Genomic DNA, 27,514 nt, shown 5'->3' with positions numbered 1-27,514 from the left:
GAGCTTTGACATTCTGCTGAGCGAGCACGAAGGGTACATCCCCCCCCCCCCCCCAATGACTTTGACGATCGACATTATTGGAAGAGCTGTCTTAAAACACGTCTGATTCCACCATTAGTCAAGTCCCGACTGATTGAGCTTTGACATTCAGCCGAGCGAGCACGAAGGGTACTTCCCCCCCCCCCCCCCCAATGACTTTGACGATCGACATTATTGGAAGAGCTGTCTTGAAACACGTCTGATTCCACCATTAGTCAAGTCCCGACTGATTGAGCTTTGACATTCAGCCGAGCGAGCACGAAGGGTACATCCCCCCCCCCCCCCCAATGACTTTGACGATCGACATTATTGGAAGAGCTGTCTTGAAACACGTCTGATTCCACCATTAGTCAAGTCCCGACTGATTGAGCTTTGACATTCAGCCGAGCGAGCACGAAGGGTACATCCCCCCTCCCCCCAATGACTTTGACGATCGACATTATTGGAAGAGCTGTCTTGAAACACGTCTGATTCCACCATTAGTCAAGTCCCGACTGATTGAGCTTTGACATTCAGCCGAGCGAGCACGAAGGGTACATCCCCCCCCCCCCCCAATGACTTTGACGATCGACATTATTGGAAGAGCTGTCTTAAAACACGTCTGATTCCACCATTAGTCAAGTCCCGACTGATTGAGCTTTGACATTCAGCCGAGCGAGCACGAAGGGTACTTCCCCCCCCCCCCCTCCAATGACTTTGACGATCGACATTATTGGAAGAGCTGTCTTGAAACACGTCTGATTCCACCATTAGTCAAGTCCCGACTGATTGAGCTTTGACATTCAGCCGAGCGAGCACGAAGGGTACATCCCCCTCCCCCCCAATGACTTTGACGATCGACATTATTGGAAGAGCTGTCTTAAAACACATCTGATTCCACCATTAGTCAAGTCCCGACTGATTGAGCTTTGACATTCAGCCGAGCGAGCACGAAGGGTACATCCCCCCCCCCCCCCAATGACTTTGACGACCGACATTATTGGAAGAGCTGTCTTGAAACACGTCTGATTCCACCATTAGTCAAGTCCCGACTGATTGAGCTTTGACATTCAGCCGAGCGAGCACGAAGGGTACATCCCCCTCCCCCCCAATGACTTTGACGATCGACATTATTGGAAGAGCTGTCTTAAAACACATCTGATTCCACCATTAGTCAAGTCCCGACTGATTGAGCTTTGATATTCAGCCGAGCGAGCACGAAGGGTACATCCCCCCCCCCCCCAATGACTTTGACGATCGACATTATTGGAAGAGCTGTCTTGAAACACGTCTGATTCCAACATTAGTCAAGTCCCGACTGATTGAGCTTTGACATTCAGCCGAGCGAGCACGAAGGGTACAACCCCCCCCCCCCCCCAATGACTTTGACGATCGACATTATTGGAAGAGCTGTCTTAAAACACGTCTGATTCCACCATTAGTCAAGTCCCGACTGATTGAGCTTTGACATTCTGCTGAGCGAGCACGAAGGGTACATCCCCCCCCCCCCAATGACTTTGACGATCGACATTATTGGAAGAGCTGTCTTAAAACACGTCTGATTCCACCATTAGTCAAGTCCCGACTGATTGAGCTTTGACATTCAGCCGAGCGAGCACGAAGGGTACTTCCCCCCCCCCCCCCCCAATGACTTTGACGATCGACATTATTGGAAGAGCTGTCTTGAAACACGTCTGATTCCACCATTAGTCAAGTCCCGACTGATTGAGCTTTGACATTCAGCCGAGCGAGCACGAAGGGTACATCCCCCCCCCCCCCAATGACTTTGACGATCGACATTATTGGAAGAGCTGTCTTGAAACACGTCTGATTCCACCATTAGTCAAGTCCCGACTGATTGAGCTTTGACATTCAGCCGAGCGAGCACGAAGGGTACATCCCCCCTCCCCCCAATGACTTTGACGATCGACATTATTGGAAGAGCTGTCTTGAAACACGTCTGATTCCACCATTAGTCAAGTCCCGACTGATTGAGCTTTGACATTCAGCCGAGCGAGCACGAAGGGTACATCCCCCCCCCCCCCAATGACTTTGACGATCGACATTATTGGAAGAGCTGTCTTAAAACACGTCTGATTCCACCATTAGTCAAGTCCCGACTGATTGAGCTTTGACATTCAGCCGAGCGAGCACGAAGGGTACTTCCCCCCCCCCCCTCCAATGACTTTGACGATCGACATTATTGGAAGAGCTGTCTTGAAACACGTCTGATTCCACCATTAGTCAAGTCCCGACTGATTGAGCTTTGACATTCAGCCGAGCGAGCACGAAGGGTACATCCCCCTCCCCCCCAATGACTTTGACGATCGACATTATTGGAAGAGCTGTCTTAAAACACATCTGATTCCACCATTAGTCAAGTCCCGACTGATTGAGCTTTGACATTCAGCCGAGCGAGCACGAAGGGTACATCCCCCCCCCCCCCCAATGACTTTGACGACCGACATTATTGGAAGAGCTGTCTTGAAACACGTCTGATTCCACCATTAGTCAAGTCCCGACTGATTGAGCTTTGACATTCAGCCGAGCGAGCACGAAGGGTACATCCCCCTCCCCCCCAATGACTTTGACGATCGACATTATTGGAAGAGCTGTCTTAAAACACATCTGATTCCACCATTAGTCAAGTCCCGACTGATTGAGCTTTGATATTCAGCCGAGCGAGCACGAAGGGTACATCCCCCCCCCCCCCCAATGACTTTGACGATCGACATTATTGGAAGAGCTGTCTTGAAACACGTCTGATTCCAACATTAGTCAAGTCCCGACTGATTGAGCTTTGACATTCAGCCGAGCGAGCACGAAGGGTACAACCCCCCCCCCCCCAATGACTTTGACGATCGACATTATTGGAAGAGCTGTCTTAAAACACGTCTGATTCCACCATTAGTCAAGTCCCGACTGATTGAGCTTTGACATTCTGCTGAGCGAGCACGAAGGGTACATCCCCCCCCCCCCCAATGACTTTGACGATCGACATTATTGGAAGAGCTGTCTTGAAACACGTCTGATTCCACCATTAGTCAAGTCCCGACTGATTGAGCTTTGACATTCAGCCGAGCGAGCACGAAGGGTACTTCCCCCCCCCCCCCCCCAATGACTTTGACGATCGACATTATTGGAAGAGCTGTCTTAAAACACGTCTGATTCCACCATTAGTCAAGTCCCGACTGATTGAGCTTTGACATTCAGCCGAGCGAGCACGAAGGGTACATCCCCCCCCCCCCCCAATGACTTTGACGATCGACATTATTGGAAGAGCTGTCTTGAAACACGTCTGATTCCACCATTAGTCAAGTCTCGACTGATTGAGCTTTGACATTCAGCCGAGCGAGCACGAAGGGTACATCCCCCCCCCCCCCCAATGACTTTGACGATCGACATTATTGGAAGAGCTGTCTTAAAACACGTCTGATTCCACCATTAGTCAAGTCCCGACTGATTGAGCTTTGACATTCAGCCGAGCGAGCACGAAGGGTACATCCCCCCCCCCCCAATGACTTTGACGATCGACATTATTGGAAGAGCTGTCTTGAAACACGTCTGATTCCACCATTAGTCAAGTCCCGACTGATTGAGCTTTGACATTCAGCCGAGCGAGCACGAAGGGTACTTCCCCCCCCCCCCCCCCCAATGACTTTGACGATCGACATTATTGGAAGAGCTGTCTTAAAACACGTCTGATTCCACCATTAGTCAAGTCCCGACTGATTGAGCTTTGACATTCAGCCGAGCGAGCACGAAGGGTACATCCCCCCCCCCCCCCCAATGACTTTGACGATCGACATTATTGGAAGAGCTGTCTTGAAACACGTCTGATTCCACCATTAGTCAAGTCTCGACTGATTGAGCTTTGACATTCAGCCGAGCGAGCACGAAGGGTACAACCCCCCCCCCCCCCCCCAATGACTTTGACGATCGACATTATTGGAAGAGCTGTCTTGAAACACGTCTGATTTCACCATTAGTCAAGTCCCGACTGATTGAGCTTTGACATTCAGCCGAGCGAGCACGAAGGGTACTTCCCCCCCCCCCCCCAATGACTTTGACGATCGACATTATTGGAAGAGCTGTCTTAAAACACGTCTGATTCCACCATTAGTCAAGTCCCGACTGATTGAGCTTTGACATTCAGCCGAGCGAGCACGAAGGGTACATCCCCCCCCCCCCCCAATGACTTTGACGATCGACATTATTGGAAGAGCTGTCTTGAAACACGTCTGATTCCACCATTAGTCAAGTCTCGACTGATTGAGCTTTGACATTCAGCCGAGCGAGCACGAAGGGTACATCCCCCCCCCCCCCCCCCCCAATGACTTTGACGATCGACATTATTGGAAGAGCTGTCTTAAAACACGTCTGATTCCACCATTAGTCAAGTCCCGACTGATTGAGCTTTGACATTCAGCCGAGCGAGCACGAAGGGTACATCCCCCCCCCCCCCCAATGACTTTGACGATCGACATTATTGGAAGAGCTGTCTTGAAACACGTCTGATTCCACCATTAGTCAAGTCCCGACTGATTGAGCTTTGACATTCAGCCGAGCGAGCACGAAGGGTACTTCCCCCCCCCCCCCAATGACTTTGACGATCGACATTATTGGAAGAGCTGTCTTAAAACACGTCTGATTCCACCATTAGTCAAGTCCCGACTGATTGAGCTTTGACATTCAGCCGAGCGAGCACGAAGGGTACATCCCCCCCCCCCCCCCAATGACTTTGACGATCGACATTATTGGAAGAGCTGTCTTGAAACACGTCTGATTCCACCATTAGTCAAGTCTCGACTGATTGAGCTTTGACATTCAGCCGAGCGAGCACGAAGGGTACATCCCCCCCCCCCCAATGACTTTGACGATCGACATTATTGGAAGAGCTGTCTTAAAACACGTCTGATTCCACCATTAGTCAAGTCCCGACTGATTGAGCTTTGACATTCAGCCGAGCGAGCACGAAGGGTACATCCCCCCCCCCCCCCCAATGACTTTGACGATCGACATTATTGGAAGAGCTGTCTTAAAACACGTCTGATTCCACCATTAGTCAAGTCCCGACTGATTGAGCTTTGACATTCAGCCGAGCGAGCACGAAGGGTACATCCCCCCCCCCCCCCCCAATGACTTTGACGATCGACATTATTGGAAGAGCTGTCTTGAAACACGTCTGATTCCACCATTAGTCAAGTCCCGACTGATTGAGCTTTGACATTCAGCCGAGCGAGCACGAAGGGTACTTCCCCCCCCCCCCCAATGACTTTGACGATCGACATTATTGGAAGAGCTGTCTTAAAACACGTCTGATTCCACCATTAGTCAAGTCCCGACTGATTGAGCTTTGACATTCAGCCGAGCGAGCACGAAGGGTACATCCCCCCCCCCCCCAATGACTTTGACGATCGACATTATTGGAAGAGCTGTCTTGAAACACGTCTGATTCCACCATTAGTCAAGTCTCGACTGATTGAGCTTTGACATTCAGCCGAGCGAGCACGAAGGGTACATCCCCCCCCCCCCCCCAATGACTCTGACGATCGACATTATTGGAAGAGCTGTCTTAAAACACGTCTGATTCCACCATTAGTCAAGTCCCGACTGATTGAGCTTTGACATTCAGCCGAGCGAGCACGAAGGGTACATCCCCCCCCCCCCCAATGACTTTGACGATCGACATTATTGGAAGAGCTGTCTTAAAACACGTCTGATTCCACCATTAGTCAAGTCCCGACTGATTGAGCTTTGACATTCAGCCGAGCGAGCACGAAGGGTACATCCCCCCCCCCCCAATGACTTTGACGATCGACATTATTGGAAGAGCTGTCTTGAAACACGTCTGATTCCACCATTAGTCAAGTCCCGACTGATTGAGCTTTGACATTCAGCCGAGCGAGCACGAAGGGTACTTCCCCCCCCCCCCCCCCAATGACTTTGACGATCGACATTATTGGAAGAGCTGTCTTAAAACACGTCTGATTCCACCATTAGTCAAGTCCCGACTGATTGAGCTTTGACATTCAGCCGAGCGAGCACGAAGGGTACATCCCCCCCCCCCCCCCAATGACTTTGACGATCGACATTATTGGAAGAGCTGTCTTGAAACACGTCTGATTCCACCATTAGTCAAGTCTCGACTGATTGAGCTTTGACATTCAGCCGAGCGAGCACGAAGGGTACATCCCCCCCCCCCCCAATGACTTTGACGATCGACATTGTTGGAAGAGCTGTCTTAAAACACGTCTGATTCCACCATTAGTCAAGTCCCGACTGATTGAGCTTTGACATTCAGCCGAGCGAGCACGAAGGGTACATCCCCCCCCCCCCCCCCCCCAATGACTTTGACGATCGACATTATTGGAAGAGCTGTCTTAAAACACGTCTGATTCCACCATTAGTCAAGTCCCGACTGATTGAGCTTTGACATTCTGCTGAGCGAGCACGAAGGGTACATCCCCCCCCCCCCCCCAATGACTTTGACGATCGACATTATTGGAAGAGCTGTCTTGAAACACGTCTGATTCCACCATTAGTCAAGTCCCGACTGATTGAGCTTTGACATTCAGCCGAGCGAGCACGAAGGGTACTTCCCCCCCCCCCCCCAATGACTTTGACGATCGACATTATTGGAAGAGCTGTCTTAAAACACGTCTGATTCCACCATTAGTCAAGTCCCGACTGATTGAGCTTTGACATTCAGCCGAGCGAGCACGAAGGGTACATCCCCCCCCCCCCCAATGACTTTGACGATCGACATTATTGGAAGAGCTGTCTTGAAACACGTCTGATTCCACCATTAGTCAAGTCTCGACTGATTGAGCTTTGACATTCAGCCGAGCGAGCACGAAGGGTACATCCCCCCCCCCCCCCCAATGACTTTGACGATCGACATTATTGGAAGAGCTGTCTTAAAACACGTCTGATTCCACCATTAGTCAAGTCCCGACTGATTGAGCTTTGACATTCAGCCGAGCGAGCACGAAGGGTACATCCCCCCCCCCCCCCCAATGACTTTGACGATCGACATTATTGGAAGAGCTGTCTTGAAACACGTCTGATTCCACCATTAGTCAAGTCCCGACTGATTGAGCTTTGACATTCAGCCGAGCGAGCACGAAGGGTACTTCCCCCCCCCCCCCCCAATGACTTTGACGATCGACATTATTGGAAGAGCTGTCTTAAAACACGTCTGATTCCACCATTAGTCAAGTCCCGACTGATTGAGCTTTGACATTCAGCCGAGCGAGCACGAAGGGTACATCCCCCCCCCCCCCCCCAATGACTTTGACGATCGACATTATTGGAAGAGCTGTCTTGAAACACGTCTGATTCCACCATTAGTCAAGTCTCGACTGATTGAGCTTTGACATTCAGCCGAGCGAGCACGAAGGGTACATCCCCCCCCCCCCCAATGACTTTGACGATCGACATTATTGGAAGAGCTGTCTTAAAACACGTCTGATTCCACCATTAGTCAAGTCCCGACTGATTGAGCTTTGACATTCAGCCGAGCGAGCACGAAGGGTACATCCCCCCCCCCCCCAATGACTTTGACGATCGACATTATTGGAAGAGCTGTCTTAAAACACGTCTGATTCCACCATTAGTCAAGTCCCGACTGATTGAGCTTTGACATTCAGCCGAGCGAGCACGAAGGGTACATCCCCCCCCCCCCCCCCAATGACTTTGACGATCGACATTATTGGAAGAGCTATCTTGAAACACGTCTGATTCCACCATTAGTCAAGTCCCGACTAATTGAGTTTTGACTTTGAGCCGAGCGAGCACGAAGGGCACCCCCCCCCCCTCCAATGACTTTGACGATCGACGATCGCGCGAGTGCTCCGCCCTCGCGGCCAATGCCTCGTCGCGCCGGCCGTCTGACGCGGCGAGGGCGGCGCGCTGGTCGCACTCGCGCTCCGATTAGTCAACGTTTTTCGTTAATAACTCGTAAACGGAGTCGCGGATCGCATTTTCGCAAAGGAAAAAGTTGCTCCAAATCACCTCGCGAACCCGCTTGTACAATAATTTTTGGACTAAATAATAATTTCTATGATTATTTTAAGCTGTTTGTATCGTATAAACGCTGTTATAATATAACAACACTGTCGTTCGATCTTTGCATATTTATGGCGTACGCGAATCTTAAAAGTGCAAGAAATAAATTAGCAACGTCTAACAGCATCTTCGTGTTATTATTAAACATTCCCGTTATTTCTGAACGCTCGAATTACAGTTACATATTATTGAGTGGCATTATATACAGTTTACATCAGCGTCGTTGCCCGCTGACGGAACCGGCGAAAATGTAAACCGATATCTTAGTATCTTAGTACTAAGTAAACTATAGATTAATTTTTGTTCGAGGCTAAAATCTCAACACTCACGATGTCAGGAAAACGTTGGTTGCATCATCCAAAGACAATGGTACTTTTCGATCGCGTTCTATAATATAAATAAAATTGTGCCGTTCTCGCAGACAACGAGCTATTTGTAACAGATACAGTAAATTCTCTCTAATTGACGCTCAGATTGTATACACAGAAGGACAATTTCGAAACAAGAGATGCGATTATTTGAGTCTTGCACCACTTTCTTTATAATTCTTAACAATCGGCAATTATAAAAACGAGCCGCGAGGCTCGAATAATCGTATCTCCTTTTCCCAAATCGTCCATTTTTGTGTACAATCTGAGCGTCAGTTAGAGAGAATTTACTGTAATCGCGGGAATACAGCAAATTCGCCCTAATTGACGCTCAGATTGTACACAAAAAATGAACAATTTAAGATTATTCGAGGCTTGCGGCTCGTTTTTATAGTTGTTGACGATCGGTAACTATAAAAATCCCCATCCTAAATTATCCATTTTTATGCACAATCTGAGCGTGAATTAGGACGAATTTAGCCGTGAAAACGCGTCTTAGATACAACAACAGTTTAAGTCGCAGAGCATCGTGCCGTGCGGGACGGCGAGCCGCGCCGGAAATAAACGTTTCGAGGATCTCTGTTGTTATCTTCGCGCACGTACATACATACGCACACACATACTTACATAGCCCTGAAATACGGGGTCTCCAGGCTCGTGATATAACGGCGTTCCGGTCGGTCGGTGGCTCGCAAAAAGATTACGGAACGATTAGGCACGCTCGCTGGAAAGGGTTGCGCGAAGAGGGACCATTATTTTCATCGTGCACGTCACACCCCCGAACGCAGCCGGGTAATTCGAGCGCCGAAATTCACCGTCGCCGCGCAGTGCGCCGCGCCGGCCCGCACCGACGAGAGCAGAATCTAGTTTTCGCGTGGGGAAAAAAAATAAATAAAATTGCGCCAGGATAATAGACTTTAAACGAGTCCCACGACTTTTTAATTAACGTTGAATAACGGGCCTCATCAACGTGTTCTCTAGCCGGACCGAATGAATAATTACTGATAGTTTGAGCGCACTCTACCACTCGGACCAATCTCCCGGCGAACTGTCCGCTGCTGAAAGTCCAATTGTGCCACGCGGGGACACGAATTTTTCTGTAAAATAAAAAACCGTGGAAACGCGGCCGATTATTCGCGAAATGGTCGGCGCCAAGGAACGCCTCGGAACCGCCGTTCGAACGAGAAACGAGATACGAGCTCGTAGTATGTAGTCACGAATGTTCGTGAACGCTTCAAATAGAATAAAAGATGATACAACGTTGAAAATAATAACTCCAGTTAAATAGAATTCGCTATAAGATTACATCGGTGCAGATCGTACGAAACAAAAATTTTTTATCTTGAAAATGGCACAATTGTCAGCGATCATATCCGGTATAGTTTGCATGTATCCTTTTCAAAAAAAAAGAAAAAGAAGAAAGGAACGTACCAGATAGAAGTGGCAACGGCGAACGGTGTTAAAGAGGAGGCATTTAATACTACATATCATCCGAGGATGAATGCGATCCGCGACAGAACTGGTCGCTACGAATAATCGATCATTAAAAATAGATCAAGTGTATCGGCGAATGATTGACCGGCGGCGAATTTCACGCGTCGTGAATCAGTCGAGACGCGGAAGAAAGCGTATGAATTACAGCAAGCATCGATTTATCATTCGCCGTTCTGCATTTGTCACTGAAACGTCCCGATATCGCTTACGAAACTCGATTAGGAGCCGGAAGAGCGTCGGCGTGGAAAAAGAGAATGAAGAAGTGGCGCGACAAGGGAGGGAGAGAGAAAGAGAGAGAGATGTTCGTTACATTCGTAGATAAGCTTCGCTGCATTTGATCTATGTCGAGTGCCAGGAAACTACGGCCAGAACGGTGAAATTCTCATTTTTCCACGGAACCGCCGGAAAAGTTACTGGTTGATAGAAGTTTTTCACTATACGGTCGCCCGGAAGCTGTTTGTTGGCATCTTCTAGCGGGCTGCGATTATTTCATTAAAACAAATTACAATCTGCGACTAATCCGATGCTTGATTATTCATAATACGTGGACTGAATCATTATGCAAAATAAAGATACAACAGAAGTGATCGACCTTAGTTGCACAGTGGCATTATTTCTTTTCGTAATCATTTCGCGCTGCTTCTAAAATTTGTCCAATGTTTTTTCACTATTCTATGTTTCTGCTACGATTGCGTAAAATCCGCAGGATAGTAAGAGAGCGCATTTTTATTTTGTTTGAAATTTCCATCGCGAGTCTGTGAATTATTTTTGTTTGATAAATACAATTCTCGAACAAATATTTATTAAAGTAGTCGCAACGACGGTACATTAAAACGTGACAACAATGTAATCGATAAGAGACGAACGAAAAAGATATCCGATTTTACTCGATATTTAATTAATTCGTTCGAATAGACTGTAATTTTAATAAAAACAGAATCGTTCGGCTGACGCTGGGCATTCGAGGTTTCTTGCAGGGGACGAATGAGTTTATTAAAATTATTGTAAACGATTCTACAAAACCTGAAATATTGCAGTCTTGAACACGAACTTCGTACACGTATTCGCGTACAGTTTGATCGTTTATTATTTATTGGAAGCTGTTGTTACACATTTAACGCCAATTCACGTTCGCTCATCGAAGGAACACAATACTGTAATTGAATCGAATGTAACGCAAATAAAACATTTTCCGAGCGAAATTGGATTGCTGAATACCAATATTCTCGAGACATTTCAAACACATTTTATAAACACTCAAGCGCAAAGTATGTATACAGAAAACAACAGACTTTACGTAATTGGATATTGGAGGCTTGAAAATGACGCAATTCGATTTTACATATTATTATAATAGAATACAAAATAAAATAAAAATAGAAGATAGAATAAAAATACAAAATAAAATAAAAATGGAAAATAGAATACGAATACAAAATAAAATAAAAATAGAAAATAGAATAAAAATACAAAATAAAATAAAAATGTTTACTGTCAATGGCAAAAAATAGGAAATAAATAAAAATACTACTCTTAATAATTTCAACTAATTACAAATAGTAGAGTACTCGATCTATCTTCACTTTTTTCAAAGATTAAAAATCAGTATGAAATTTAAATTTTCAAATTATATTCTATCGTTACATAATTCACTGTAAAATTTATATTAGAGATTCAAGAATTAATATTTAAATATAAAATGATGTAAAAATTTATATTCGACAGTAAAAAAGATCGATATCCAATCGAGTATAAAATGATGTAAAAAGGAAGTTTGCAGGACAGAGATTAAGAAGTGATTAATTTTTGTTTTCTAGGTGACTCAATGGAACTAGATCTGGATGGATTGCTGTACATTGGGGGCGTAGGCGCCCCATTTGCACCCCTAACAGTGCCTCCAGTACTGTGGACAGGTACTCTGAGACAGGGCTACGTCGGCTGCATGAGGGAGCTTGTCATAGACGGCTTGCAGATCGATATAGTCGGTTATGCTCAACAACAGGACTCTGGTAAGAAACTATAGACAATTTCATGCTAGAAACTCAAATGAAAAATATTCCTGGGACATCAATTTTCTATTGGAAAAATTCACAAAGAATTTCCGTTCTTGAGAACGTGCAAAACATAATTGGCAAAATTTATTCATCTACTTGAAAAATAATACATATTTATTATCCACAATGACAATAATAACAATGTAATTGTCATCCTTAAATATCCTTCAGCTACCTAACAAATAATAAAAAGAAGATACAAATAATACAGTCAATGCATTAGTAAAATATGACTTGTTTAATAATGGCTCAACTTAATATTTCACAATAATAATTTTTCTCTCAATTTATTTGTTTGTAAAGTTAAAATTTTCTATTAAATCTACCTGTATAAATATACAAATTATATTTTAATTATAGCAATATTATTGTAGTATTACAATACCAGTTTGAATTAGCATTCGTTGGACGTTATTAATTCGATTTACATACATTCGAAATAAAAATAAGTTTTGAAAGAAAGATTCGTTATAGACACATTGTGAATTATATAAAACGACTTAAAAGTTCGCTGGTATTTTATCGACAGTACATATACGACACGTTTAATACGTCCGACGAAACCAGGCGGAATGAGCGATGCTACGGCGTTCATACTAATAGCTCGTTGATGATTAGTGCGAGCAATGTTCGACGTTACGTTACACGCAAAATATTAATAGTAGAGTCACATGCGCGCGGCAACGTACGAACTTCTCGTATACCGCATTCTTGTTCCTACGTCATTTAGGAAATGCGGCAGTGTTTGCTATGCACTGCGCTGCAATAGCGTAATTTATTTATTATGTCAATTTACATGGTACACCATGAGTTTACAATTGCGTTTAAAATGGAAACGTGTAAGCAAAAGCAACCGCATAAAAGCGAACCTTCGCGAAGCCGAACAAAGAATAGATTTTTCATAGTACATACACAGCTAAGATTGAAATAATTTATTTACCGTAACTGAGTTCGTATGGAAGGATTGAGACAGATGTATAGCTTCGAGACGATGAACAATCGATATCGTAATACAAACATACGCAATCGTATATTGCGAGGACAGTCATTTTTTTTAAATTAAAAAATAAATATCAGAGACATAAACAGTCGTAGCAGATGTCCGACGGATTTCTGTAAATCACATATTATGTGCACGAGATAAGGTGGAGCACGGCTGTTATGACCATTGATGAACCTTGGATATTTTCATCTTAGAAACAGCTTCGCGTATAGCTTCAATAATCTACTTAGTGCGCAGTGAATGTTTATAAAAAATTGTGATAAAGATGTTTGGGAAAGAATAACCAATATCGTAGTGCAAAGTTACGTCGTCGTACGATAATAATAGATTTTAAACGTATACTGGTTTAAATAACTATTCTTTTTCAAGCAACATTTGAATTTTATACATGAATTCACCACATGTTAAATAAATGATTACAATAGTATAAAGTCGCGTAACGACTTCGATAACGTGTCATGCAAAGATTATGATATGGTATGATAATAATAATGACTTTAGGATAAATATTGGTTCAAATAATTTATTCATAGTGCGACAAATGCATATAGAATACTGAGATAATAGGAATATTATAACTTTTTCAGAATTGCAGTCGAGACAACGTGACGCGAAGTCTCGTGGTAACAGTGATTTGAGAGCTTATATATTTTGTTTTAAATATTCTCAACAATTGTTGGTGAAATATGATCGTGAGGACCGAGGATGTGAAGTTGATCGAAAAAAAATAATTTTTCAGGAAAAAAAAAATTTCGCTGCGGACAGGATTCGAACCTGTGCGGGCATAGCCCATCAGATTTCGAGTCTGACTCCTTAACCACTCGGACACCACAGCTTGTGAGAGAACGTTGTTTGAAAGTGAATTTGAACCGCTTTCTAAAACTTTCTTTCGGAATATTTTTTTACATATTATGTTGCTTCATTTATTATTAAGTAATTATATTACCTAATAATCGCTGCATAAAAAATATAAAATATTTACGATATAGTATGATTTTTAATTCTAGTGTATTTCATTATTTATCTATCTAAGCTATCTAAGATAATTATTAACAATCTATATATAATTGTAAAATATTTTACTGATATGATAATTGAAAATAAAATATTTATTCAATTAGATGATAAATATTAGATGAATTTGTTCGGAAAAGTATCGCGCAATAGATGATGATAATCATTTTGTCAACGTTAATTATTTATTATTTACTCTGTTATTAAGTTTCAATTAAATCTGTGATAATTATTAAAAACCTATGTCTAATTATTGTTGTTCACAAAATTTGCAGATTAAGCTTTTTTTTTACACTGTTTACGAAAATTATAACTTAAAATATTCTTAAATTGTCATCATTTACACAAATTAAAAATTAAACTGTCCCATTATTGTCATTAAACAAAATTTGGAAATTATTATGCTTAATTTACGTCTTTGACAGAAATTAATACCCAATCAATTCAACTTTATTTAATTTGCATTACTTGAAAAAATATATAAATCGAACTTTTCTTTCTCTCACCATTTACATTTGCAAAAATCGCAAATGCTATTCTCCTGGAAACAGTTTATCTCGTCAGAAATAAATTACAAGGGAAATTCAATATTCATCTGACGTTTTTTTATATCGAAACCCCGAAAGCAAAAGTTCGCAATAATATGTTCGACCAAACGATGCATATTTTAATTAATAATATATCCGTTTCATTTAAAAAAAGACCAATTAATCTTTCTCTTAAAATACTGTGACATTTAAATTGACCTAATAAATTATCCAATTTTAACCACTTGTTAGAAGCGAGATGCGCGAAACCCTCCCAGCGATCATAAGTTTATCCGGTGTGGTCTTTTTTTATCCATGCCGTTATGCATAACATTATGAACGATGAAATGCATGGAATTCGTTTGCCAGAGACAGAAATGTTTTCCTCCGGAGGGCCAGAAATTTTTACAAAAACGAAGGAACGTCGCGTCGCGTCGCGCCGCGCCGCGTCCTGTCGCGTCGGTTCCGTACGGGTGAAAGACTTGAACCGGAAACACTTGTCACTGTCCACGTAATTTCGTTTCTCCGGACAATTTTGCAGGCGCTGTCAGACCAGCTTGTCCTTCTTACCAACCCCACTGTCCCTCGGAGCCTTGTATGCACGGCGGCCATTGTCTCGAGGGGTGGAACAGGTTTCATTGCGATTGTACCGCGACGCCCTTCACCGGTCCTACATGCGGAAAAGGTAAGACCGAGTTTTCTTTCTGTTCCTATATTACAGGATTTTCCGGTCGATCGAACTGTCGTCTAGACGAACAAATTCATGCAAGTTTCCTCGCGGTGAAATAATTTCATAAAATTTGGTATCGCTGAACCTGTTAGATAAGCAAGTCGAATCAATTTGTCAGTTCTGCTTGCTATCGTCTTCTGCTGACTCCTCACTATTCCTTTTTTTTGATATTGAAATCTCAGAGATTTATTAATCGGACCTGTTGGATAAAGCACGACGAATCAACTTGTCAATCGTGTTCGCTAAACTTCCAAAAAATTACGAAACGTTGAACACACAAAATAGGAATCAATTGCATACCGTGCAAATGTGTGCAAAAGATAGAAACAGCTATTTATCAAAGCTCGATTATAATTCCTCGAAAATCAGTTTAAAAATTTTCTGTATGTCGAAATTGTGAAAGAAATTGTCGAAGGAGAGTTCGTTCGAATATCTGTGCGATTGTTGCTGAACGATTTATTAGAAAATCGTAAATTTTCTTTGGTTCTTAAAAGACTAATTAAAATTCATCGCGTACAAGTAAAACGTCGATATTCACAAAAAATGTATCGCTTTATTGTGTCGTAGTCAAACTGCGGATGTTTGTGCAGAATGAGAATTTTCTGCTTCAGTTGCAAGAGAGAGAGGAGACAGTCGGACATTTCATTTTTCATTGTCGTATGGTTCTTTATTTTTCACTTTTTTACCTTCCACTTCCAATGTTTTCACGTTTGTGATTTTTCATTTTCCACTTTTCATTTCACGTTTTCCACACTTCCCCGGAAATTATAAAATTCAACGAGTGCCCGTAACAGCCGTGTAGATGCAGCCGGAATAATTTGTATTATAAATCGAGCACGTACCATTTCCAATAATTCTTTTTAATCTGTCTTTTTCAGACGCGTCAACGCTGCATCTGAACGGAACGCAACAGATGACGGCGCTCATGCCAGAGGACTCGAGAACGCAAGCCGAAGAACTCAGCCTGCGTTTCAAAACCACGAGGTCGCAGGGACTGCTTTTGGCAACGAGTCTGGAGAACAGCTCCGATAGATTGCAAATCTACCTGGAGATGGGCAAAGCGAAATTGCTGATCCACATCGGTGACAAGGAAAAGGTGAGTCGGATTAAATCACGCAGTTCGATTGAATTTCATCAAAAATATGAACGGAGAAAATGATTTTCTGTCGTACACAGACATCGCGAGCACTTTACCGCCTATATATAACAAATAGTTCAGAAATGTAAATCATAATTTAGGGAGGTCATTGAGAAGGCATTTTAGATTATCATCAGTTAGTAGAATAATTAGAAATGATATGGCAATTCTGATTGGTAGAATTTAGAGGGGTCCGCAGGTAATTATCAAAGAATTTTGGTGTTGGAAAATTACTTTGTTTTTCATGTCAAACTGCAATATTAAAAATTTCATTTGCAGTCGAACTTTCCATTTAACGAGGATTTACTCCGCCTCTGTAGTAAAATAATTCTACAATCTTTTGCCAGGATTTAAACATCTGCAACTCACGCCAAATGGGGGGGGGGCGTCCGAGCATTTCGCTGTTAACTCTCTCATGAAAGAACCAGATATTGGAAAATGCAACGAGACAGAGTCTTTTCGCTATTATTTTATCTTTTTCATTAACTTCTGTTCAAACTTGAAATTTCACAATGTTTGAAATTTGCTTTCGAAACAAGGAAATCGTTTCTGAAGGACAAAATCGACAAAAATATAATATATATTTTCATAATTGACACAAGAGAGAAAAAATCTCGTTCGATCAAAGCATTCGATGCAGAAAAGTAAGATAAAGATTGTTCTCATCATTTAATGAAGATCAACAGTCCAGTTAAAGGATTTTCAAAATTCGCTTCGAAAGCCTGCTTACGATTCAAAAGCGCAGCATCTTCCGTCAAAGGATGTAAAATACAGTGAAACACTATTTCAGCACTCTCGGTTTAAATAATAAAACGATTTCGCCGCGCACTGGCAACGTCATTTAACCGCATTGCTGCCGATTTATAAAACACCGGCGCACAGTGGTTTAAAACGCGATTCTAGCTGAACAAGATGATTCTTGTCGTCAACAGATCTTTCTACACGAATATACATATGAATTAATAGCAACGAAGAATGTAATTATGGTACAGTTATAATTATTTATAATATATCAAGAATATAATCAAATACATATAATGCTGAACGTAAGAAATAATACAAAATACAATCAATAAACCAGAGGTCACTTTGTATATGTTCGTATTCACATAATTATAATGCATATCACACTATATGAATTATGTTTACTTTCATATTGTTTTCGTTGAAGCACAACACATACACACACAAATTAGTCGTATCCGGAAAAAATCATTTTTTGCATCAAGTTGTGCGGCAATTCTCTATACTCTTTTATGTATTTATAGTAATTACAAATTATTATAATACCTCCTCGCGCGCTTTTTCCTCCACTTTCGCTTCTTCTCCGATTTTGCCAAAATCATTTGCATTCGTATGTTACACGAGCGAACAAATGAAAAACAATGATAAATGCGCAAGAATAACATGCAATGTAGAAACCAAATATATTAGGTCTACCGGAAAGTTCTGTCCGTTTAAGAAATGAAAGGAGAAATAATAGATTTTTCATAAATTTAGTAATATTTATTGTAACACAATATAATTTCCGTCGTTACTTATGACCTCTTGCCAGCGTGATGGCAATTTGTGAGCAACATTTCTCAAAAATATATGTCTCAAATGAACATGTGCATACCTATTGAAATTTGCAATGACATTATCGGACAGAACTTTCCGGTAGATCTAATATATTAAAATCATTGTGACCAAGTCAGAATCGCGATTTAACCCTTAAATGCATGAATTAATGAATTTTATTTAAAAAATAGGGTTATAATTTTTCAAATGAGTGGAAATCGGGAAAAATATTAAAAAAAATTATAAGTCATATCTTATAGGGTTTTTATTGAAAAATATTAATGATTCATTTTTGGTACACTATGCAAAATAGACATAAAAATTCTTTAGTTAGTATGACATATCTATAACAAAATTATAAACCACATGCATACCACACCAAAACAAAACCAACAAACCAATAAAGGAAGCATAGTACTAAATACATGTCGTAATTATTACCATTAGTGCATGTTGTCCCATTTTTGCATCAACACGAAATAAGCCCTCCATACACATGATAGTTACGGAATATAGACAAAAGTACTAGCAAATTAATAAATAAGAGCCTTACCTTTAGAAAATATTGTTTGTTTAACGAATACACCAAAATATTTCTAAATAATCCACTTCCAAAAGTACGTAAATGAACCCGCTATCAAAAATGCGCGCCAATTGGTATAACGTCAGAAAGATACAAATATTGAAGTCAAATGTCATTATTTTAGTTAATTTTTGATAAGTCAATGGACAAAGGAATCACTGCCATTCAGCCAAATGTATCGATATCAAAACTGTTGTCGGGTATCCGCGCAAAAAGTTATTGATTCATTTTTGGGACTCTATGCATTTAAGGGTTAAACAGCTGTCCAACGCCGACGAAATTTTTAACCGGCATCTCGTAACGAGATCGAGCGGAACAGTAATCCCGCCGCTAAAATAATTCCGGGATCAACGCTCTTTCCAGCTGGATTACCAGCGTGTTGTCCGTAGCTAATCGTAAACGTAAAGAGCATTAGCCAGGAGGCCGTGTTCGCTCGTCGCGTCGTCGTAATAATGCATGATATTACGGCGACCTTGCGCGGCCGATCATAATTCATCGATCCACGGAGCTCGTTCCCGCAGGCCGGAATAAATTGCCTGTAAAAATTCAAATCGAACGGAAATAGTGGCGACCGATGGAGTCCGTGAGTTGTAATTCATAGCGGATCTCGGGATTCCGGTTCCTCGGCGGAAAGTGCTCTCGCAGGAGACGCGCGGAACGTTGCCAGTGTTGCCATGCCCCGCGCACGAATGTACACGTAACGTGTACAGTGTCGTTCGATCGACGAATAATGTTCGCGTAATACGTCGACGCGGCGACGTTTCAATATTCCTCCTTACAACCGGCACCGCGCAGAAATTATTGTTACGGGCGACGAATTTTTATTTAACATTCCCGCCACGTGCCCTCCAGAGGGCTCGATCGTAAAATTCTTCCAATAAAATCGCGCGACTCGGAACCCCGTCGTACCATAATATGTCGCTCGAATAAATGCGATTTCTCCTGGAACGTTCTTTAGTCAAAATTTTTTCGTAGTTTCCGCTCGAATTGCTTAGGGTTTGCATCTCTCTCACCTGCGACTTCCATGCTTTCTTAGTTTGTTCAACGAAATGTCGTTTATTTTTAGGACCTTGATTCAGGATGTTTAACGTTCTGCTCGATAATGATCTCATTCGTATCTCTAAATATGTATATGTTTCTCTGACCAATCTGATTCTGTTTCGAGAAAAATCCACATCTTCGAAATTAACGCAACCGTCAATTTCTGTACGAACGTATTTGTTCGTCCACGTGTTTTTCGCTGTACATTTTTAACATTGATCAACGAACGCTTTTCCAACCGCTACAATTGTGTTATGCAAAATTTGTATCTTAGAAAGTAATAAAACCCTCGATTTTTGTACGAGTGTTCCGTTTCATCGCACAATTTCGCAGTATGTTTATATTTTTAACGTTAATCAAAATATGATTTTTTAACCAATCGAATTCCGTTTCGAAGAATTTATACCTTAGAAACTGGCACCGATGTTAATTATTTGTTTGCTCGCACGATTTTTCCTCTGTACCTTTAACATTAATCGTAGTGCGTTGCTAATTGGACTATTATTTATTATTAATAATTGTTAGAACAAATGCTGATATTAGACAACTTTGGGGATAACGTTGCAGTATCATGGTCCGATCAATATTAATGAAAGGAGCAACGCGATATCGCGGGTTTCTTAAGCTCGCTCAGCAAATTTCCATTTTGCGCGAGGAGTCGCAGTCTAATTACGTGTATGTACAGAAAATGATAGTTATTTGCGTTGTATCTTCAGTGGTTCGGCACACACAGACAGTTTCGAAAGCGGTCGATGCAAAGTTGAAGCGCTCAGCAGTCATTATTTAATCAATAGAGCTGCCTCCTTGGTTCATTTTACTGAGATCCCACGTATGCTTCGTTACACACCCGCAAACATACATACATACACATGCGCGCACGCGCATACGTATATATGTATACTTTAGCGTTACGCAAACTGAAACCACGAATACAAGCCGCTTCTGCACGGCAGAACAACATCGCTTCCTGCAGAATCTCGAATGCTTACGAGTTACACGATTTGTTTCCTTTGACCGAGCCGCGAACGATTCCTGCGTGCTAATTGTAAAAGTGAAGCGTAAACACTTCTTGTTGTTACAATAAGCGACTTACAATCCGTAACGTGAACGCTGCACCATCGAATTCGGCTCGCGTTATCCACGCTCGTGAAATTCATGCTGTCAGTTTGCGAGGAAATTCGAAAAGAACAATGGAAACTCGTTGTCGTAGATTTAAGAACATGTAGATTCGGATAAAACAGAAGAAGTATGAAATTTCGTGGAAGAGAAGTCTTTACTCGATAAGATACAGTTCGCAGTATCTTTTAACTAATGTTAACTTTAAGTAAAAAAAGTCAGGTGAAAGGTACATTGACCCATTTTATTTTTCGAACAAAAAATATTTTACTGCATTTTCTAATAAAGAAAACGAAGCGAATTCTAACGTCTCTTAGATTTATCTAGTTTCATTCGGATGTCGGATTCGAAATTTGGATTCTATGAACAAAACTAAGTACATATAGTACTTAGTTAGTATATATATACTAGTATATATATATACTAACTATATATACTATATATTAGTATATACTATATATTAGTATATATATACTAACTATATATACTATATATTAGTATATACTATATATTAGTATATATATACTAACTAAGTACTATATGTACTTAGTTTTGTTCATAGAATCCAAATTTCGAATCCGACATCCGAATGAAACTAGATAAATCTAAGAGACGTTAGAATTCGCTTCGCTTTCTTTATTTGAAAATGCAGTAAAATATTTTTTGTTCGAAAAATAAAATGGGTCAATGTACCTTTCACCTGACTTTTTTTACTTAAAGTTACTATACTATATACAACTATATAGTTGTATATAGTATAATATTAAGTACATATAGTACTTAATATTTTCTCAGTCCGAAGATATTGTACAACATTTTCTGTCGAAGAAAGGAAAACGTGTTCGCGACCAGCATGCAGTTTTATTCGATTCTATTGTGCTTAGAATTTCAATTGTCGCCATTTACGGCGCGCGTTCGGGTTTTGTGAATAATGCGGGCCCAACATGGCTTCCGCAATTATGACGTTTTTCCAGAGACGCGTAGATAGAGTGCGGAAGCGAGCGAACCGGCTGCTAACAAAGCTATTTCGAGCGAAAACAGAATCGTAGAATATAAGCCGTGCGCGATTAGGGGAGGCTGTAATTTACGTTTATGTTTCAATCTCGGTCTTTACACGGCTTCGGTAATTAAACGAAATAATTGATATGGTAATGAAGCGTTTGTTTAGTTCGGAGAAAATGGGATCGTATATAGCCGTGTACATTAACTGTCGATACAATACCGTTCATTAGCTCTTGAACGAATTAACTACCCTTCGTTCAGAATCCTCTTTACCAACTCCAATAAGATCCATCAATAGCGTCGAACAGTGGATCAAGCAATTCTATATTTTATACAATTATGCAGTTTTATTATTATTTGTTATACAATCGACGGATAGGTTTGCGATATACAGTGAATCCCGTTAATATTCGGACGCTTTTCAAAATGCAATAACTATTTTAGAATTGAACTAAACGACTTGAATTTCTTTTTAAGATAATAGAGCAATCAATCTACTAGATTTATCGACCAATCTATCCAAGCATTTTTAAATTTTGATATTGCTTAGAATGACAAAATGAAATAAAACAAGCTCTCGTTTTTAACTTTTTTATATGATCCTATAGCGAAAATTTAAAAAATGCATATGCATATTAAAAGTTTTGTCCCGATTTTTGACGCTTTCGACCGATAAGTGTAAGAAATTTGCAGTTTTAAAAATCTTCTAACGCTTGTAACTTGGCATTACGTTAACCGATTTCGATAAAATTTCCAGCATACATATATCTACCAAACGCATTTGTAGACTCAGATAAAAAAGTTAAAAAAACGAGAGTCTTTCATTTTATTTTGTCATTCCAAGTTGTACATAGCAAAATTGTAACAAAGTAGTTTAGCCATTGTCTAGTATACTAGTCCCTCCATCATCTAAATAAATTCAAATTATTTATTCTAGTTTTTAAAAAGCTATTACGTTTTAAAAAGTGTCCGAATATTAATGGACGTCACTGTGTATGTTGTACTCGGAGAGTGTAAGAGACAGCGTAGCGCAATGTAAACGTATAGAGATGTCCTAGTGACGTCGTGTCGAGATAATTAGATCTACTATAGCGTGGAAGATGTCGCGATTTGTACAAATTATCTAACAAATAGAAACTTGAATAGTATTACAGTAATTTAAAAATAGTATTACAGAGAATACAAAGTCGCGATTCTTCGGGCCTCGCGGCTCGTTTTTATAGAAACTCGGGGCAGTCGGCAAGGAAAGAATGCTAGAATAAAAACGACGATTTTTTGTTTCTAATTTTCTGCCACGATTCGAAAACAATTCGGAGGCTATATGTCATGAATCCTATCACGTACCTTGTAGCTTCGTGGTTTTTCTTACCTGTCTAACACACAACAGACCATTTTGAGTTGTTTTCCGGGAATTCGCGTCGCGTGCCGCATCACGCGGTTGACCGATTCTGTCGAGCCTTAGCATCGACGCAGCAATAAATTATATAGGCGTAGGATTAACAGAGAGAAATTCAGCAACCCGAAATTTGGCAATTCCGAGAGAAAGTACTGTACTCGATTTGGACCCGATTAGAGAAATCCTTTCAGCCGATTAAATCGACAAATGGAAAATAAATGAACGAAGGTATTTGAAGACGAGGAAAGTGTAATACAGTATTGATAAGAATAGAGAAATGGTCTCGCAATGCACTTTATGAATCGAATCAATTGAATTGCATATACATGTATGTGTATTACATGTCATGTCATATATATATATATATATGCAACGTCTCGATGCACAAGCAAATAGATTGGAAGCCACCCTATTGGTAAACAGGTGGAAATGAAATCTGGGTCAGTCGGTGAACACTGTGTGCCAATTAAACGGGCCGAATTAATTAACGGCGCGCAAAATTACCCACCGACTTTTGCAATATAGATTATTTGGATTTGAGCAGGGGTTGGCAATGAAATACTTTACCTTGAACGCCAAGAAGGGGCACATAAATTCTGCTATTATTTCCATAATCCCTTGGTTACTCCAACTCGGCTATTCAATTATTTATTCTATAAATATAAGCACACATTGGAGCAGTTTATATCTTTATAGTTTCCACCATAATATAGTTTCTCCCATAAAATTTGCAAAATTTCTAAATTGATTCATTAAACATTCTTTAAAATACTTCGTAAATATTGTAAACATCGGAACACTTTACAAGTCTGCGTTGTTTCGAAAGTATACAGATGAATGTTACTAATAGAATTTATAGAAATGGAAATTGGTAAAACTACTTCTAGATCTTGGCATCTGCATCTTACGATATTCTTGTGACTGATGATTAAATATTTCAATTTATTACCGCTAATGAATGCTCAGGAATCTGAACGAACGCGCGAAGAATTTATGCAGTTTAATGACATACCGCGAAGTTTACAATTCAACAACGAAGAAATGAGTATTCCACCATTATCGGGTTCCACGGGCAAACGGAAAGTGTAATTAAGAGATGAAGGAATATAAAGCGAGGGGGGCCGGGTTAGAGTTAACGAATTTGCATTATGCACCAACGACCAATGAACGAATCGCCAATCCACCATCGAAATCGCACGGCGATTTATTGATCGGTCGACTGGAAGCATCGTGATTGCAAAATTAGTTACTCGGACCACACGCCTGCACGTTCCATGCCTATGAAATATTCGGAATTCGATAAACAATCCCTCTCAGATTTCTGTAGCTTTCGATAATTATATGTATATTCATCAAACCGTGGTGGTGTAATAAATCAGTCGAATTATTTACTCACCTTTATGCTTACTACACTATACTTTTCCTTTTCTTTTGTAACGATCAGATGAAATTCTTATCTATTGTACATTTCACGGATCCGTATCGAATGAAAAATTATTCAAACAATTTGCCGCGTACCTTTGTAATTTACTAGGAAGACACACCTTGCAAGAAAATCATGTGATATTACGTACTAACCTATTATTATTAATATATGTTATTACAATGTAATACTAAAATTAATATATATTATTGATAGAAAAATATGAAAATAATATATATTCTTACTAGGTAAATATGACAATGATATATTTGATTAATAGATAAAAATATGAAAATAATATATACATATTTATAAATTAAACTAATATGTATAGTTATAAATCGTTAATTTCTGAAACACTCCATTCTGAATGACCATCATAAATTAATTTCTGTACTGTTTCACCAAGAAACACAAAAAGACAGCACTTACGCTTCAAAATTTGTTCACATTTAGCAACATCGGTTCCACGGTCCCATAGGAAAACCCGAGTCCCTGTAAAATAAAGACACCGTACCAACTGTCAAAAGGGTCGTGTTAAAAAAATAGCTATTAACAGATCCCACAAATTCGAGCCGTCATACTTTCCCGTCTTTACCCAGAGCAAATTTGCAGACCGTGCCAATTACCGGAACGACCCGGTACATTCTCGTACAAAAGCATACCAACGGAGCGCAAACAGAGTACGGGAACCCTTGCGTAACAATAAAGTTTCTGGGGAGCTCGCGACAGGGCTTGAAAACTGTTCTGATATCGATTTTGGTTCTCGAAACGCCTACGAAGGAGCTTCTCCAATATTCCCGTTCGCTTGCCTCCCCCTCCCCTCTACCCCGTAAAGTGTGTGTACCTGTTCAATCGATACTAGAATTAATCATTTTGATAGTGTTGGAAGTATAAATGCGTTTGCCATTCTATCGATGCGTCATTCATGATTACTATCGTAGATGACTCGTTTCTGTTACTATTAACTGTACGTCTATTTTCGTTCTGGCTTCGTAAGTTTGAAGCATTGTAATAAAGTTTATATTTCGTTGTAATTACTTCTTTATTAAATACCCATTTGATAGCAAGCGTAAACTATTTTACGAAATGGTGTATCGGTACCACTGATCACACTTTCCGATGCAGCGGTTGAAAAAAACGATCTTTTAAAATCTAAATTAATCAATAAACCATAAACTATCGAAAACGCTGTATTCTATAATTTTTGTTCAAAGCGATCGTTTCCCGAATTAATGACCGTACTAATAAATTCTTAATCATTATACAATACACACAATACATACATACGTATCATTCAATAATGTCGAATAAAATTTGATTCGTTAATCCTTATTAATAATTCACGTTATTAACACTTATTCGTCCAAACACTGAAACTACCGAACGCAGTCAAACAGATATTTTCTAACTTGCCTTAACAGCCCGAGAGGTTCGATTCCCAAATCGTCAGCTGTTCGCAGCGAAAAAAATTCATAAAAATCACTCGCGTTCACAGTTTTACCAGGATCGCTCTCTAAACAGTTATGTTCGGAAGCGATCCGATGCCGTGGCCCGCAATGCCTCATGATACGGCGACTTCCGGTCTTCCGTTCGAGCGGGAAACGTGCCGATAGCTCGACGATCGGAGTCGTTCACGAGCGAGCGGCCAAACGTGTACCCCGGTCTTATCGCGTTCATTCTCGAATTGTTCCTGGCTTCGTCGAAGGAATCGTCGTCGTCGACGAGTGGGCGGAACGATCTCGGTTCGCGAGGCTTCATCGAAAGAGGAAAAAAAGGATTCAGAGAGAAAAAACGGGAGAAAGGGAAAGAGAAAGAGAGCGAGAGCGAGAGAAAGAGAGAGCGAGTGAGAGAGAAAGAGAGAGAGAGAGAGAGAGAGAGAGAGAGAGTGAAAGAGATAAAGAGAGAAAGAGAGAGCGAGTGAGAGAGAAAGAGAGAGAGAGAGAGCGAGTGAAAAAGAGAAAGAGAGAGCGAGTGAGAGAGAAAGAGAGAGAGAGAGAGAGAGAGTGAAAGAGATAAAGAGAGAAAGAGAGAGCGAGTGAGAGAGAAAGAGAGAGCGAGTGAAAAAGAGAAAGAGAGAGCGAGTGAAAGAGAGGAAGAGAGAGCGAGTGAGAGAGACAGAGTGAAACGCGTCGACGGCTGGCTGGCTGCTTCTCTCGAGGAGGAAACAAATGCGCCGTTTCCTCACGAGAAGAATTATTTCCGAGGTCTCGGGGCATTACTGCCGCTCCGTTTGTTCTCGACGGATAAAACGTCGGGCCGCGGCGAAAGAAAATAAATAGAGATGATGCTCGCGCGCCGCGATGAAAATAGAGAGCGGCAAGAGAGAGGGGCAGGGGGAAATCGAGCGAAAGAGGCACCGGACCGGTTGGGCGGGATGGAGGTCCTCCCGCGAGGCCGGCTCCTCCCCGGAAATTGATCAGAGGATCGTAAATATTTGACGAGCCCGCGCAAACTTTAATTAAAATTCGCTATTTAAATATTCGGCCCGGGCCACAAAGAAATTCTCCGCGTGAAATCAGTTTTTCAACGGGCCGGCGAAATCGAACGGGGTTCGGTGGTTGTAATGCGGTGACGCGGTGCAACGCGAGCTTCACGGTGATCATCGGGCGATCTTCTGAAATGCTAGGGTGTCCCGAGAATTGATTTCAGTGTGACGGGACAATGGAATGGAAAAATGGAAAAGTTAGAATATAATTTAGAACAATCATCTCAACGTAAATATTTGCGCTCCGCCTGGCGACTCTTAGGCACCGCTAAATTCTTTCATACTTTGGCACTGAAGGGAAGGTTAGCGAATCGGAGATCGTGTTTAAGGTTACTATTAATGCAGTTTATTGAATTGCTATCAATGAGCGCGGGCGCGACTAGCGTGGTGTCGTAGGACTAGCAACTTAGGACAGACTGAGCTTTTGGAGTTGCGCGTTTGTCTCTTTTATACTGGAAGAGAAGAAAGGAATAGATGGACTTTCGTAGG

The 27,514-nt window shown here is 41.2% G+C and overlaps 1 protein-coding gene and 1 non-coding gene across 14 annotated transcripts in view; one reads left to right on the top strand and one right to left on the bottom strand.

Moving 5' to 3' along the window:
• Window positions 1-27,514, top strand: part of Nrx-1 (neurexin 1) — a 724,770-nt gene that overhangs the window by 543,049 nt on the left and 154,207 nt on the right. For all 13 annotated transcript variants that reach the window (XR_013033607.1, XR_013033611.1, XR_013033609.1 and 10 more), the window contains 3 exons: window positions 11,768-11,959; window positions 15,090-15,233; window positions 16,157-16,374. Coding sequence is in view for 8 of the 13 variants with exons in the window: in XM_076522634.1 (XP_076378749.1) it covers window positions 11,768-11,959; window positions 15,090-15,233; window positions 16,157-16,374 (554 nt within the window). In the remaining 5 variants the exon portion in view is untranslated. The remainder of the gene's footprint in view (window positions 1-11,767; window positions 11,960-15,089; window positions 15,234-16,156; window positions 16,375-27,514) is intronic.
• Window positions 13,761-13,842, bottom strand: TRNAS-CGA (transfer RNA serine (anticodon CGA)). The gene has a single exon. It is a non-coding gene; the product is annotated as a tRNA-Ser (tRNA).

The sequence above is a fragment of the Megalopta genalis genome, chromosome 6 (assembly GCF_051020955.1).
Source record: "Megalopta genalis isolate 19385.01 chromosome 6, iyMegGena1_principal, whole genome shotgun sequence".
Lineage (NCBI taxonomy): Eukaryota > Metazoa > Arthropoda > Insecta > Hymenoptera > Halictidae > Megalopta > Megalopta genalis.
Note: the sequence above shows the minus strand (reverse complement) of the source record. Positions and strands in the feature narration are given on the sequence as shown.